The sequence below is a fragment of the Urocitellus parryii genome, chromosome 2 (genome assembly GCF_045843805.1).
Source record: "Urocitellus parryii isolate mUroPar1 chromosome 2, mUroPar1.hap1, whole genome shotgun sequence".
Classification (NCBI taxonomy): domain Eukaryota; kingdom Metazoa; phylum Chordata; class Mammalia; order Rodentia; family Sciuridae; genus Urocitellus; species Urocitellus parryii.
Window position 1 is genome coordinate 184,377,672 of NC_135532.1, and position 16,293 is coordinate 184,393,964.

Consider the following 16,293-nt stretch of genomic DNA (forward strand, 5'->3'; position numbering starts at 1 on the left):
CTGCTGCTGCCGTGGACACGTGGGCAGCAGCGATGTCAGGAAAGCTGCATCTACGGCCTCTTTTAAAGCTTCACCTGAGCTTTTCCTCAAAGCTCAAAAAGCATGAAAAAAACCAAGGTTATTTTCAGCAGCGTCCTACAGATGTCACATTGCAGAACGTCAAACGACCTTGTGATTATAAAACGATCCTGGGAAGGGTGGCCCTAACTAGGGCAAGTCAGAAATAGCCAGCCTTCTGACAGCCCAGTGCTTTGTCTGGCTGCATCCTGGGGCCTGTTTGTTCCGACCTGTCGATTCTGCTGCCCATCACACAGGCTCCTTGTTCCTCAGGGCTTCGGGTACTCATCTTAAGGCTAGGTGGGGGGCTGGAGACCTCACTGTGGACTTTCTGTTCCCTGTGCCGAATTCTGCGCAGAACCCATCACGCAGAAGGGAACAAAACTGACCTACCTCTCAGGGCTGCTGTGTGGGTGTGGAAGACAAGTCTATGAAGGGTTCTCTGAAATCCTCTGGGTACCACATCTGTGAAGGTGTCATGAATGTGAATATGTTGTTATTTATTTTAAAGTGGCTTAGCTCGTATCCTTTGATCATATCCTTTGATAGGGGTGGCCCCTCCTTATCAATACAGCAAGAAAGCCACATACCCCTGTCCCACCCCCTCTGAAGTGATGCTGGTGCAAAGGAGGTAGAGATGGGCTGGTAGCCTGAGGGCAGTGCTGGGACTAGGGAGGAAGCAGCAGTCTCACACCCCTGGGACAGGGGACCAGTAGGGGAGGAAAGGGCTTGTTTTTCACCTAAGATGGAGAAGGATCATTTTATAGGCAACCCTTCTCTTTTTTTATATATTTATTTTTTTAGTTATAGGTGGATACAATATCTTTATTTTATTTTTATGTGGCGCTGAGGATCAAACCCAGTGCTTCACATGTGCTAGGCGAGCGCTCTACCTCTGAGCCCCAGCCCCAGCCTGGCTACCCTTCTTTTCCGGTTTAGGTTGTTTGTATGTTTGTTTTGGCAGTGCTGGGGGCCATCCCAGAGCTGCACCTCGGAACTACACTCCACCCCAGGCAACCCTTTTCTTTCTTTCTTTCTTTCTTTCTTTCTTTCTTTCTTTCTTTCTTTCTTTCTTTCTTTCTTTCTGTACTGGGGATTGAGCCCAGGAATGCTCTACCACTGGGCTGTATCCCCAGCCCTTTTTAGTTTTTATTTTAAGTCGGGGTCTCATTAAGTTGCCAAGGCTGGCCTCGAACTTGTGATCTTCCTGCTTCAGCCTCTGAAGTAGCTGGGATTACAGGTGTACAGTGCCTAAACATTAGCTTAAACAGTCTTTAAGAAATGTTTATATTTTCCTTACTATCAATGTAATCCCTGTTTATTGAAGGAAATTTTTTAAATGCACACTGCAGAAAAACAAAACAAAACAAAAACAATGATGCTATAACTTGTTTTGCTAACATGGGGATTCAAAGTATAAACCAGTTTGTTCTCAGAGCATCTGCAGCCTCCAGTTTGAGGAATTCTCAGACTTCCCTGGAGGTAGGTGTGACCTCCGAATCTGGAATGACAGCAGCAGCCACGTCAAGAAATCCCTGAAGACCAAGTCTAGAATGAAAGGAGGGCAATCCCTGGGGCCAGATGCTCAGCATGAGAGTGGGTGCAACTGTCTCAAAGTCCTCTACCGTTTTCTATGAAAACAGCCTTATTGTAAAGAAATGGACTATTTCATAAATGATATAAATCAGTGTGTGGCTCATTCTTAGAGATTTGTATCTTAGATTCATTTGTATCAAATAGAGCCTATTTTATGTAAGGGTTGCCTATAAAAGGCTCAGTGGCACTTGGACATCTTGGCCTCTCCCACCACACCTTTCCTCAGCAATTGTGGACAGAGAGATCAGCGTACTGAGAGGCCCTGATTTCTTTTTAGAGTTTTATTGTTCCTGCATTTTGATTAGCACAGTTACTTTTTTGTCCTCTTTTCCTTATATCCAAGCAGAGAGTCAAAACAATTGTAAGAAAATGCCAGCAGTAGAATTTCTATTAAGTTATAGACTCTTTGGGTCACTGGGTGCTGGCATAGGACCTGGCTTACCACGGCCTGGGCATCTGTGGGGTGGTGGATGGATGGATGAAGGGAAGAATGAATGGATAAAGGGAGGGAACTTGTTTATTGGTATGGAGATGAATTTCAGTGAGTTTCAGAAATGGAGAGAAGAAGAAGTGAAGAGAGTCACAGGAGTGGTCACTGTCTTCTCAAAATCTTCCTCCTGACCCCCTTGGAGCTTGTGACTCTTGTTTTCTGTGCCTCTCCTCCTTTTTCTTTGTCTGTATATCTATCTGAATGTCAAATCCATAACACAATTAAATTACAGTTTACCCCTTTCCTCTTCTTTTCACCAGTTCTCTCCTACTGGTCATTTGAATCTTGGCTCAGGGGCCCCTGCTCTGTGGAGTCTTCTCAGGTCTCATTTCCACTCAGAGCTCACCATACTTTTTCCTTCATGAACTGTTTATTTTTACATTTATTTTTGTAATTATGTGATTAATGTCCATATTCACTCGTCTGTGAGGCACGAACCATGTACCTATGATATAGTCTGCCTTCAAGAAATATCTATTAAATAAACACTCTCTATCATCTTCTGAGTCCTATGGTTTGTTCTGGAACGTGGCTCGATTGAGAAAAGACTACCTCTCACTCTAACCATAGCCCATTGCCACAAGGGCACCTAAACTTCTCAGCCTTAGATTTTTTCCCCCCATAGGATCTTTGTTTTTTTTTTTTTTAATTATATATGATAACAGAATGCAGTACAATTCATATTACACATATAGAGCACAATTTTTCATATCTCTGGTTGTATACACAATATATTACACCAATTTGTGTCTTCATACCTGTTTTTTGGATAATAATGTCCATCACATTCCACCATCATTTTAAACTCCATCCCCCTCCCTTCCCCTCCAACCCCTCTGCCCTATCTAGAGTTTGTCTATTCCTCCCATGCTCCTGCTCCCTATCCCACTATGAATCAGCCTTCTTATATCAGAGAAAACATTTGGCATTTGGTTTTTTGGGATTGGCTTACTTCACTTAGCATTATCTTCTCTAACTCCATCCATTTACCTGCAAATGCCATGACTTTAATCTCTTTTATTGCTGAGTAATATTCCATTGGGTATATATACCACATTTTATTTATCCATTCATCTATTGAAGGGCATCTAGGTTTGTTCCACATTTTAGCTATTGTGAATTGTGCTGCTGTAAACACTGATGTGGCTGTGTCTCTGCAGTATGCTGTTTTTAAGTCCTTTGGGTATAGTCAGAGGAGAGGGATAGCTGGGTCAAATGGTTTAGCTTTAGACTTTTCTATGATGCTATTATCTTTGTCCATTGTCTTTAGAGGCCATTTCCCAGTCTGCCCAGAAAAAAAAATAGAAGTGGGCTCATTTTTCACTTCTAATCACCTCTTCCAGGGGACCCCACCACCATTTCTCAGCAAGCCCATCCGTCCTAAAGTCTGGGATCCCCACCCCCCATTTCAGCACTACTGCTAACACCCTCCAGGACACGGTGCTACTGGGTGACTCCACGCCATGGTCCCTAGGCTTCCCTTGGCTTTACCGTGACTCTCCCTTGGCCACCTTGGTTACCACTGACTTCATACATGCTTCCATCACTGCTTTTATGATACCATGCAGTGACTTCTCTGTGACTGTAACTCCCTGGATACTGTGAGCCCACAACAGCCCCTGCTGCCTGTCTTTACCTCCCTGGCACAAAGCACAGTGCCAGGCACAGAGTAGGCGCTCCATGAACACCTATTGAACATAATGGAATGGATTCCATGCTTAGGAACTGGAGAGAACCACCTGATTTAAACATTAATTTATTTCACTCTGCAAGTTCCAAAGACCTGAACATAGGAACGCGTGACCTTGGATCCCTACTCCAGGCTCTCGTTCCTGCAGAACCCCATCTTAGCTAAAGAGGCTTTGGGGCCAGGGGCCAGAATCCACTCACATTGACCCAAACTTTATAGATTATTGAGAGAGAGGGCAGCGGGGGACACTCAAGGAATCCCAGTGCTGTGGTTTGGAGGTTAAATGTCCTCTGAAGACCTTAAAGGATTGGTCCTCAGGGTGGTGCTCTGGGAGGTGGGGGAACCCCTTATAGGGAGCTCCTGAGGTCGTTGAGGGTGGGTGCTTGATGGGGATTGTGGGATCCCAGTCTTCCTCGTCCTCTCTTCGCTTCCTGGTTCATGATATACGTGGTTTTGCTTTACCACATGCTCCTGCCACGATGAGCTATCCCTGCCAGGGGCCCAAAGCAATGGGGCCATCTGATGTTGATGCTTCTCCAGAAGCAGGAGTCAAAATAACCCATTTTTCTTTATAAGTTAATTGCCTCAGATATCTTATTATAGTGATGGAAAGCTGACATGCCTAGAAAGAGGTGACTATCAGACCTCAGGAAAGGGAGGAGAGGGGTGGCCCTGGAGCCTGCAGCAACAAGAGGTTGTAGGCCCATGTTAACCCTAATGTTCTGCCACCAGTTCTCCGATTCAGCTCAGCTTCTTCAACAGGACAGCTTCATTGGGTGGTTGGCTACTGTTATTGTTTAGATAAGACAACACAAGAAAATTTAGAGGTAAAAAGATTGTGTTGTGAGAGTTTTAACCTAATCAGTGTGTTAATCCACTTGAGGGAAAGCTGTAGGCAGGAGGGGAATGGCTGGAGGAGGTAGGTCACTGCGGGCCTGCGTTTGGGATTTATATTTTGTCCCTAGTGAGTGGATCTCTCTCTTCCCCCGCCTTCCTGTTGCCATGTTCTGAGCTGCTTTCCTGTGATGTTGCCCCACTTCAGGTCCAGAGCTATGACGTTGGCCACCCATGGACTGAGACCTCTGAAACCATGAACCAAAATAAATTTTTCTTTCTCTACATCATTCTTGTCAGGTCTTTTGGTTACAGCAACAGAAAAGCTGACTCAAACAACCACTCCCTGTCTAGGTGATCCCAAAATCCAAGAAGTGGACACTGCCCTAGGGTCCTTGGGGTGGGGAAGATGTCCATCCTGTTCCATTCAGTTATGTGTAGGGTGGGTAAGGAGCACAGTTGCATGGTGTTCAGAGCTACTCCTTTCAACTGCTGTGGGCAATGAATCCAGGAAAGGCTGCGTGCTACTGGCTAAGAGCCCTGATGGGTGCCTGGCTCTTCACTCTCCCTTGAACCTCCCGCTTTCCTCCAGTTTCTCAGGCCAAGTGTGCCCTGGTGGGGGGTTGTGGTTGACCTGGTTGAGCTGCTTGGGCATGTGCTGTGGATGAGTGGCTCAGAGGAGGCTGCTGCAGGTGCTGGTTCGGGTGCCAGGAGTGTGGAGGAGACTGAGACCAGGGTGGAAGTGGCTGGTGTTGGAGAGCCCAGGCCAGGTCTTCTTCACCAACCAGGAATCAGCCTAGGACTCCAGTGGGGCAGGTCAGGGGTAGCAAGGAGATGCTTGGGTAGTGAGCCTATAGAAAGTAGATCTGAACCTCTTGGAAGAGTTGGCCAAAGGTCCTTCCTATCTTGTGTTGGCCAAGTCCTATGACATTCAGGTTTTCTCACTGGATTTATCCAAGGACTTTGACACTGGCTATTGAAAGGAAAGTGACCACAACACTTGGAGCGACCAAGAGATCTTTATTGTAGCAGTGCAACAGAGGAGAAAAGAAAGAGAAGGAGAGAGAGAGAGAGAGAGAGAGAGAGAGAGAGCAAGAGAGAGAGCAAGAGAGAGAGCAAGAGAGGGAGCAAGAGAGAGGGTCCCGGAAGGAGGGATTTTTTATAGCCTAAATCTAATAGGGTCTCTGGGTTTGCAAGCTGCCTTATTGGCACACAAGGGGGTTAAGTGCCTGGCCTTAAGCGGCGGGCTGAGTGTTCAGCCTTGAGCAGGGGGGCCAAGCGTTCAGCCTTGAGCGGGGACTTGGGCATCTGGGCTTGAAGCAAACAGGTGATAAAGAACCAGACAGAGGGTTTGAGAAGCCAGGTCATCCTGCAGCTAACTTTGTTTGGCATGCCTTGCAGACAACTTATTCAGTCTGTCCTGCACCTAACAGCTATGGTTCCTTTTCTGAAAATCTCTCCTGGGATCTCAGGACACTTTAAAAAAAAAAATTATTTATTTTTTTTAGTTTTAGGTGGACATAATATCTTTATTTTTATTTTTATGTGGTGCTGAGAATCGAACCCAGTGCCTCATGCATGCTAGGCGAGCACCATACCACTTGAGCCACATTCCCAGCCCCCACTTTTTTTTTGTTTGTTTGTTTCCTGTTTCTCCAACATCCCTGAATGAGTCATCTGTTCTGTTTGGTGAATTTCACTGTTTCCTTCCCAGGTTTCTAGTTTCAGTCTTCTCTTTCAAAAGGGCATGCATGGTGGGGAAGAGTGTGTTGGGGAGGAGTGTGTTTGCAAAGGTGTGTGACCTCCACTGCTTCTTTGACTTGCTGGCTTCCCTCTTCCTAAGCTTCAGTTTTTCTGGACTATGAAGAGGGGTAGTTAAGAGTCCCTGCTTCATGTTATATGAAATAAGTAAATTCATGCATATAAAATGCTGTATTTGGTTTCTAGACTGTACTAGATATTCAATGAATGTCACCTGTAGTCATTTTTTTCTCATGGAATCCCTAGGAGACCTTCCCTCTTCCCCTCATGTCAATGATCTCCTCTAGACAGATGGTTTGGATAAGTGTCCCCCAACAGCCCATGTGTTAAACTGTTAGTCCTTGGCTAGGCAATACTGGGAGGTGGTGGAAACTTTGAGTCAGGGCCTTGTGGGAGGTCTTCAGATTTGGGGGGATGTACCTTTAAAGAGGATAGTGGGATCCTTCCTCTTCCTCTTTATCACCTCCCAGCTGCGAGGTGAATTGTTTTGCTAAGCCATGAGCTCCCAGCCATGATGAGCTGCCTCACCATTGGCCTAAAAGGAACAAGACCAACCAACAGTGGACTAAACCCTCTAGAACTGTGAGCCCAAATTAGACTGTTCTTCTTAAGTTACTTATATCTGTTGCTTTCCTATAGTAAGAGAAAGCTAATATGATCCCCAAATATATGAGACATTCTCTCAGTTACAACAATGTTCACTGTGTCCTGGGGGGAAAGATGATGAACCTGGAGCATGGGTTTGCAAAAGGAGCGCAGGCATTTCTTAGGGATCCCTAGCCACAGAGAAGGAATGATGGAGGAAATCGGAAAGGTAAGTGACAACTGTCTTGAGTATGGACAAAGGAGTAAGAATTTGCTAGGCAGAAATTGTCAGATAGGGAGAAGAATGTTATCAGAGGTATGCATGTGCATGTTCAGCTGAAATGGAGGGATGAGACTGTTTCTCCCATTTTCTTAAATGGAGAACTTCAAACACATACAGAAACAGAGAAACCAGTACAGAATCTGCCTCTGTGTGTCCATTACTCAGCTTCAGCAACAGTCAACTCACAGCCAATCTTGTTCTATCTGTATCTCTACCCACCAAACCCACCTCATTTTTTTGATGCAAATACCTGACATTGAATGATTTCATTTGTAAATATTTTAATATTGTGAGAAGATAAAATATAATCTCTTTTTCCTTCTTAAAAATGAGTCATGGGGCTTGGATTGTGGCTCAGTGGTAGAGCACTCACCTCCCACATACAAGACCCTGGGTTTGATCCTCAGCACCACATATAGATAAATAAGTGAAATAAAAGTATTGTTTCCAACTACAATTAAAAAATAAATATTTTAAAAAATGAGTCATAATACACTTTTAACCCTGTGTCCTGGCTCATGCCATATCCTGTCTCATCAGGACAATTGCAGCTGTTAACCCTACATATTCTACTCACCTGCCAAAGTGACCCCCAAACCAGACCTAACTCATTCTGACTCATCAAACACCCCCTTGGTGTTTTACCATCTGCAATACTAAAAAACCAACTCCCCATCCTACCTTCCAGTGCTCTTTAATTTGTCCCCAATTTGTCATACACTTTGGCCTTCACTGAAGCTGGACTCACCCTGTCTTTCCTTTTTCTGCTTGTGGAGCTCTAGCTCATCCTTGAGGGTAAACTTAAACCAGAATCCATGCAGTGGAAGGACCACTAGCTGTGGAGCCAGGTTGACCTGGATTCTTATCTCGGTTCTCTTTTGAGGGATGTCATTCAATGTTTCTGAGATTTAGTATTTTTTTTTTTTTTTTAACCAGGGATTGAACCCAGGGCGCTTAACCATAAGCCACATCCCCAGCTCTTTTTACTTTATTTTTTTTTTTAATTTTGAAACAGGGGCTCATAAATTGCTTATGGCCTTGCTAAGTTGTGGAGGCTGGCTTTGAATTTGTGAACCTCCTGCCTCAGCATCCTGAGCCGCTGGGATTACAGGCAAGTGCCAACACCTCCAGCTTTTAAAGAAAAATTATTTTTATTTTATTTTATTTTTGTGCCAGGATATCCACCTCAGGGCCTTGCACATGCAAGACAAGACAAGCACTGCACCACTGAATTACATCCCCACCCCCACGATTCAGATTTTTCATTTGTTAAATACAAACAAAAATAACTATTTTGCAGCATGGTTGTGAGGATTAGGGTTAATGGGAATATAGTAGTGCTGAGTAAAAGGCAATATTGTGATTTGCCTTTTGTGGTCACCCTTATTGTCCCACTGAACTTGATTGGAGCTTCGGTTCTACATTTGTGCTGTGGGTGCTCAATGTCTGCGGAACAAGTGGAGAAATGGACAGGGATAACCATAGAAGATCCAGGCGCGGTGGCGCATGCCTGTAATCCCAGAGACTCGGGAGGCTTAGACAGTAGGATCACATATTCGAGGCCAGTTTCAGAAAATCAACGAGGCCCTCTCAAAATAAAAAATTAAAAGAACTGGGGGTGCAGCTCAGTGGTAACGCGCCCTTGGGTTAAATTTCCAGTACCAAAAAAAAAAAAAAATAGAACACCCACAGATGAGAGGAGACACACACACACACACACACACACACACACACACACACACACACACACACACACACACACACACACACTGAGCGAGGGTTTTCCCGGAGAAGGCGGGGTCTGCACGGGGGGCGGGGCTTGGAGTGGACCCCGCCCCGGTCCGTCCGCGAAGGCGCTCCGCGGGCTCAGTCCGCGCGCTGCCAGGTTTCCGCCGTAACCAGTATAGCGAGCAGTCGCGAGGCCCGGCTGGCCGGGGTGCGGCGCCGACATGCGCCCTCTGCTCGGCCTGCTCCTGGTCTTCGCCGGCTGCACCTTTGCCCTGTACTTGCTGTCGACGCGACTGCCCGGTGGGCCGAGAACAGGCTCCCCCGAGGAGCCTGAAGGCAGGTGCGTGGCGGCGCCGGCGGGACGGGATTCCCATCAGAGGAAGGGAGCCGGGTCCGGGGCTGGGCGCGTTGGGGACCGGGATTTGAAGTTCATTTTCGGGACCGGGGAGCGGGACTTCGGCCTCGGACAGGCTGGTGGACGGAGCCGGCTTGGGACTTGTGTGTTGAGGGCTGCGCGGGCTGGGTTTTGAGGGAAACCGGGCGCCTACCCCGGGCGGAGCCTCTGCTCGCGTGTATCACCGCCTCCTGTTCAGCGAGGAGCCCGTTTCCAGCCAACCATCGCTCATGTGTGGACCCCCAGCCCCTCCTCGTCCGCCTTCAGGTCCCCCCTGCGACCCCCACTCCACTTCGGGCGGATCAGCCCTTGGGTCTTCGGAAGATACGTTGCGTGAACAAGTTCACGAAATAATGTCTGGTCTGCCTGTCCTGGTCCTGGTTGTCCCCACTTTTCTCCTTCTCTCATGGACAACTTGTCAGGAGGAGGCAGAACAATACCTACCCGGCCGGTTTTCAGGATTGCTACATACTTTTCCTTTTTTTTTTTTTTTTTTTTGTACTGGGGATGCTGGGAAAGTGCTCTGCCACTGAGCTACATCTCTAGCCCCTTTTAATTTTTTTGTTTTTGTTTTGAGACAAGGTCTCCCTAAATCGCCCACACCAGCCTCTAGTTTGCCATCTCCTGTCTCAACCTCCTGAGTAGCTGGCATTGTGTGTGCCACTGCTCATACTATTTATAAAGTGCATGGAAAGATGCCTGGCACAGCATTACATTATCAAGGAATTAACTGATATTTGAATATTAAGAGAATTGTTGTCTGTATTCTTTTGCTGTAGCTGAGAAGGCTTTTTTGTGGGTGTCAGACATACTAAGAAAAGTATTCTCATGAGAACTAGGAGGGGTTACTCATAATTGATCACTGATGGATTCAAGGATTGTTCAGATGGCAGAGACAAGGTAGCCTTTATACTGTGACCCTTGGACAGTATTCAGAGTGCACTGGACACCAGTTTTAACCAGGGTGAAAAAGAAGTCTCTTTGGGAGTTGGCTTTAAGCCTGACATATATCAACAAAGTTATGTTTATGGTGTGGGATAGGTCTACTTCTCTTAAAATCTTGAATTGGCTTTTTAGTGAATGATTTAAGTCAGTTTACCTAGTACCTCAGGAGCAGTGTGAAGTCTGAATTATTTTTGTCTTGCTGGGGAAGGGATGTCCTTGAAAGGAAGGCAATTTAAGAAGTTTAGTGCTTGCCTAGAAATGAATCCACTTGCTGCTTAAGATCATAAAGGGGTTGTGGGTGTAGGTCAGTGGTAAGTATGTAGGAAGCCCTGTTTTTAATTCTCAGCATCAAAAATTAGTCAGTTCATCCATTATAAAATCTGAGAGCTAAGGGAAATTTACTGATTAAATAATACCAACTTTTCATTTTTTGTTAAGGAAACAGACCCATGACCAGGCAGGGTAGGTATACCAACCTAGGTCTCTTGCTTCCCAACCAGAGCTCTTCTGTCTGTCTCTGCTGATTTCTGTCAGGTCACTTCTTACCTTGGGCCAAGTTATATATGAGTCCCCAACAAACCAGATGATGTTTATAAACTTTTTGTTTGTTTTGTTTTTGAGTAGGGATCTTGCTGTGTTGCCCATACTAGGCTTGAGTTTGAGATCTCTCAGCCTCAGCCTCCCAATTAGCTTGGATTACAGGCATGTGCCACAATGCCCAGCTATAATCCTACTTTGGAAAGAAGACACAACAGGTAACTTTCTTAGGCATTAGGGTGATTTGGACTCATGTTTTCATTTGCTTTTCCAAATCCCAGGTCACTCTGGTTCCCCTCAGACCTAGCAGAGCTGCGGGAGCTCTCTGAGGTCCTTCGAGAGTACAGGAAGGAGCACCAGGCCTACGTATTCCTGCTCTTCTGCAGCGCCTACCTCTACAAACAGGGCTTTGCCATACCTGGCTCCAGCTTCCTGGTCAGTGTCCTGCCCTCCTTCCAGCTCTGTTTTCCTTATCTGGAAAATGCTGCTATTTCTCTGGCATCCCCTACAATTATTGGAGGATGAAATGAAACAGTGGGTTTAGAGAGGCTGGCACACAGTGGCTCTTAGCACTTATTGAATGATTGAGTGACAAACAGGAAACCCTGTAGCTTCTTTTTGTCCTGCCTCCCTTTCTTCCCCCAGCACCTTTTCTCTACTCTAGGCTCAACTCGGCTCTACCTAAGCAGTTTTTTTCTTTTTTGGAGGTTGAAAACTGGAAAAAAGCAAGCAAACATTTCAAAGAAAGGCAGGGAAGCATTTGGTGCTTGAGGTCAGGGGCTCACTCTTTGGAGCTGCCCCTGTACTGTCTTCCCTGTTGAGCTGAGCCCTGTTTAAGGTAGAGAGCCAGTGAAGGCTCCATACCCAGATCTAGGGATGTGTTCTCACTCTACTAGGTATGATCTTGACCACAGTTGTAGAATGTGGTCAGGACAGTGTATGACACTGGGGTGGAGTGAGGATTCCATAAGACATGTAGTCAAGCACTTCAACATGGTAGGTGCCCGGCAGGTTCCCACCTTCCCACTGCTAAGGCCCCCTTTTGGTTTCTTTCTTGGATCCCATGCTTTAGCAAGATGATGTTTACCAACCAAACTGCATTAGGAAGTATTGGTTTACTTTTCCATTTTTGTGGAACTAAGGCTTCTTTAAGTGTCAGTGAGAGCTTTGGTCAACCTGGAATCCCAGTGCTAGCATACTACTTAGATATAATCCAGCAAAACCCCAAGAAACAACATTATAGCATGTGGGATCTTACCAAAGAAACACTCATGATTTGTTTCATCCTTTGAAATAGTAAAAATATTTTGTGAATTTCATGATTTCTGCCTTCTTATAGCTCTTATAGTTGATTTCAGGTCTATGCAGTAGACTGGATGCTGTATATGCACATTATCTCTTTTAATTGGCTTCTGTCCTCTGAGGCTTTACTCCTTATCCTTGTTTTAAAGGTAAAGAGACTGAGGTTGGTGTATGATTCCTAGGAGGAGGGAACCTGTGACTCTAGGGCTCCATGATAAGGTGGATGATAGCTGCCAGATGTTTGTTTTCATGGCTGAGGGTTTGCTTTCTTTGCAGAACGTATTAGCCGGTGCCTTGTTTGGGCCATGGCTAGGACTCGTGCTATGCTGTATACTAACCTCGGTGGGTGCCACATGCTGCTACCTGCTCTCCAGTATTTTTGGCAAACAGCTGGTGGTCTCTTACTTCCCTGATAAAGTGGCCCTGATGCAGAGAAAGGTAAGGAGTAGGGCACATCCAAGTATTGGTTCCTTGAGAGTTACCTCATGGCCTACAGGGAGTGAGGAGCAGAGATCTCCCATAGTCCTCCTTTGCCCTGCCTCCCGAGGACTTAGGGATTCTGTTGTCTTCAGGATAACAGACCTGGGATCAAATTTCTGTGGCTTTGGGCAAGTTCCCAGGCTTTCTGATCTTTAGGCACCTCTGATTTTAAAATGGGGAAAACAGTCTCTACCCTAGAGGGTTATGGAAAGAGTTGGGAGTAGTATATGTAAAGTGTCCAGAATAGTGCCCAGATGCCTTTCTGCTTCCTAATGTCTTGTCCTCTTTGCTGCAGGTGGAGGAGAACAGAAACAGCTTGTTCTTCTTTTTACTGTTTTTGAGACTTTTCCCTATGACACCAAACTGGTTCTTGAATCTCTCGGCCCCGATTCTGAACATCCCCATTGTGCAGTTCTTCTTCTCAGTTCTTATTGGTAAGATGCTAGAGGATTAAGTTGGAGTCTTCAGAGATGTTGTGTTGGGGAACTTCCCTGAGTCCCCTGCCACATGGGCACGTGCTTACCTCCAAGAAGATGGGGGCAATCTACTGAATTAGAGGACATCTGATGTCTCCCCTTGGTTTGACAATCGTACGACCTCCATTAGAGCTACTCATCCTCAACAGGCTGCCAGATAAAGGGCTGGGACTAGAGTAGTGTTTTCAGAGTGTAGGCCTTGAATCACCTTTATTAGAATGGTAAAACACAAACATCCTGTAAGATCAGTGACTGTTACTTTCTCCAGGCTAGAAGTAAAGCACCCTATTTAAGCCTAAAGCAAGTATTACCTTCTCTTAAATCTCGGAACCAAATTCAGTGTGGAGGGAATGACATTCAGGGCTTTTCAGTCAAACATAACAAATCTGTAGTGGAGTAGCTGCTATTAATAGGCAATGCCTGAGATCTTAAATCGAAGCAAGATCGACCACAGCCAAGTCTGGTCATATCAGCTTTCAGACAGAGTGCCTCCGTACCTCAGCTAATGGCAGTTAACAGCTTGAAATTACCTAGGTAGAATGAGGCTTAGAAAGATTCTGGAGACAGGGTTCCTGCCTGCCCAACTGTATGACCTAGAGTGTTCTATCATCTCCCATGTACTTCCTCTGCTATAGAGAGGGAATGGATTATAGGGGTCCCAGACCAATAGAAGCTTAGGGGTGGGGGTAGGAGAGACTTAAAACACAGGTTCCTGGGCATTACTCCAGAACCAAGTAATTAGAATATCTGTGGGGGGGGTGCTCAGGATGTGTTTTTGTTTTGTTTTTTTCAGTGCTGGGGATAAAACCCAGGGCTTCATGCATGCCAGGCATGTACTCTTCCACTGAGCCACTAAGCCACATCCCCAGCCCTGAGAATGTTTTTAACTTGACCAGGAGATGCTTAAGTGACTAGCCTTTCCAGCTACCAGCCAGACTTTTGGGATCTAGTGGCTTTGATGGAGAATATGAAAAATAGTACTCCTTTTAAGAAACTGTTATGTGTGTGTTTTTATAGTGGTGGGGTTAGAACCTGGGGACCTGTGCATGCTAGGCAAGCACTCTGCCGCTGAGCTACACTCCTCAGCCCTGTTTGTATTTTTAATCTTATGCATACTGTAAATCTTATAATGATGGTGTTTCTCTCTTCTCTGTGATTATAGGGTGCTCAGGACCAAATTCAGGGCCTACCTTTAGCAAATGTGTGAACCTCATGCATTTTCTTGTTTTTGCTAACTTGCTCCCTTATTTTACTGTTCATTCATTTTATCTTTCCAATTTTTAATTTTTATCTAAATGGTTTATGTATAATATGTGTGTGTATAATTCATGTATATAAAATTTGGAAAAATTTAATAAAATTTTAATTTGGAAAAATTAAATAAAATGGATTTTATATATGTAAATTATATACACACATATTTATGTATATTTGTGTAGACCATCAAAAGTTCTTTTGCTGAACAAGACATGTATAAGGGAAGTGAGGAAAGAAAGGAAAATAATGGAAAGATGGAGAGGAGAGAATATGTTTAGGGGTCAGGGGTTGGGCAAAAGCTGGTATCACTGTTTTAAATTCTATGTTATTTTCTTCATTTTTCACTCTCCTGTTAACAGGTTCTTTCCCCTTTTCTTTTTCCAGGTTTGATCCCATACAATTTCATCTGTGTGCAGACAGGCTCCATCCTGTCAACCCTAACCTCTCTGGATGCTCTCTTCTCCTGGGGAACAGTCTTTAAGCTGTTGGCCATTGCTCTGGTGGCCTTAGTTCCTGGAACTCTCATTAAAAAATTTAGCCAGAAACACCTGCAATTGAATGAGCCAAGCAACACTAATCATATAAATAGAAAAGACACGTGATCTGGATTTTTTGTTTGCCACATCCTTGGACTCTTGATGATTTGTTACTGGGTGTGGTCCTTTGAAGGTCCGCATTGATTTTTAATTACCCTCACCAGGTAATCTGGACACTGTTCATCTGTGTGCAGTGTCTTGTCACAAAGGGCACTCAGCTTTAAAAGGTGAATCGTATCTAGTTTGGTCTGGCCTTGCGTTGGCAGGACTGGGAATGGGTGGCCTCCTAGAAAATCCCATCTCTTGTTTATTAATTAAAAAGGAACTCAGGGTGGTCTGTTGGGTTTGCCTCTTGCTTACTCCTGGGCTGCCTTGGGAGAAGTTGGTTGTCCTTGTCCAGAGTACCTCTTGCAAAATGATAGGCTATGTGTGACACGTGTTCTTCTGTTAAGTCTCCATGGATGTTATTAGGATCACTGCTGACTTGTGAACCCACATTGCTGACATGACTCTCCACCTGCTGTTAGTCTCTTGAAATGTTTCTTATGTACTGTTTTTTTTGTTTATTTATTTTTTTCTTTTTGCTGCTGATCTACCTCTTCCATAAGCCAAGGGAAACCGCCTAAGACTTCCACATATAGCTTAAGTGCACAGTGATTTCTGTGATGCTCTGTGTTCAGACACAGTGATGTTAACCATGTATGTCAAATCTCTTCATGGTTATATGTCCTGACAATTAAGCTAACTATAAACAGATTATTAAATATGAATGGAACAAACCTTTATGTTATGGATCTATAGTAGGGAAATCTTTACTCTTCTGGACAGGGCAGGGCCCTTGAGTCACCTGAATGAAATGACAATCTGTACATTATCTAATATGTCCTTTCAGTTGGGAATCCCTTCTACCTCCTTCTGGAGAATGGATTCAGTACACTAGTATACTTATGAATGTTTTTGTTATTTGTTGAGAAAAACTGATAAGTAATTGTATTTTCAATTCAAAAGAAATTATTACTTGGTTGTGTTGTATTTTAATTACCTAAGGTTGTTATTGCTTCCTACAGCTGCAGAATTGGATTGGCAGGGACCTACATTACTGTCTCTATGGACAGATGGCGCTTGGCACCTAAACTGACCAGCTCTGCAATCCTGTATTCTCATAATTTATCAGATCTGCTACTCTTGAGCGTCATCCATTGGGTTTTTTTTTTTTTTTTCCATTGGGTTTTTGTTTGTTTGTTTGTTTGTTTGGATTGGCCAAGAATCTCGCCAAGGCTTTAATCTGAGCCTCTTGTTGTACATGAATTCTTTGGAATACTTACATTCCATAGGAAGAATG

General features: G+C 44.8%; 1 protein-coding gene across 1 annotated transcript; it reads left to right on the forward strand.

The window, feature by feature from the left end:
- The first annotated feature begins 9,200 nt into the window (after window positions 1–9,200).
- Window positions 9,201–15,942, forward strand: Tmem41a (transmembrane protein 41A). Its single transcript, XM_026389380.2, has 5 exons — window positions 9,201–9,364; window positions 11,182–11,335; window positions 12,479–12,640; window positions 12,978–13,116; window positions 14,800–15,942. Exons 1-5 carry the CDS (start codon window positions 9,246–9,248, stop codon window positions 15,015–15,017), a joined length of 792 nt encoding a protein of 263 aa, XP_026245165.1. The 5' UTR covers window positions 9,201–9,245; the 3' UTR covers window positions 15,018–15,942.
- Window positions 15,943–16,293: the final 351 nt, after the last annotated feature.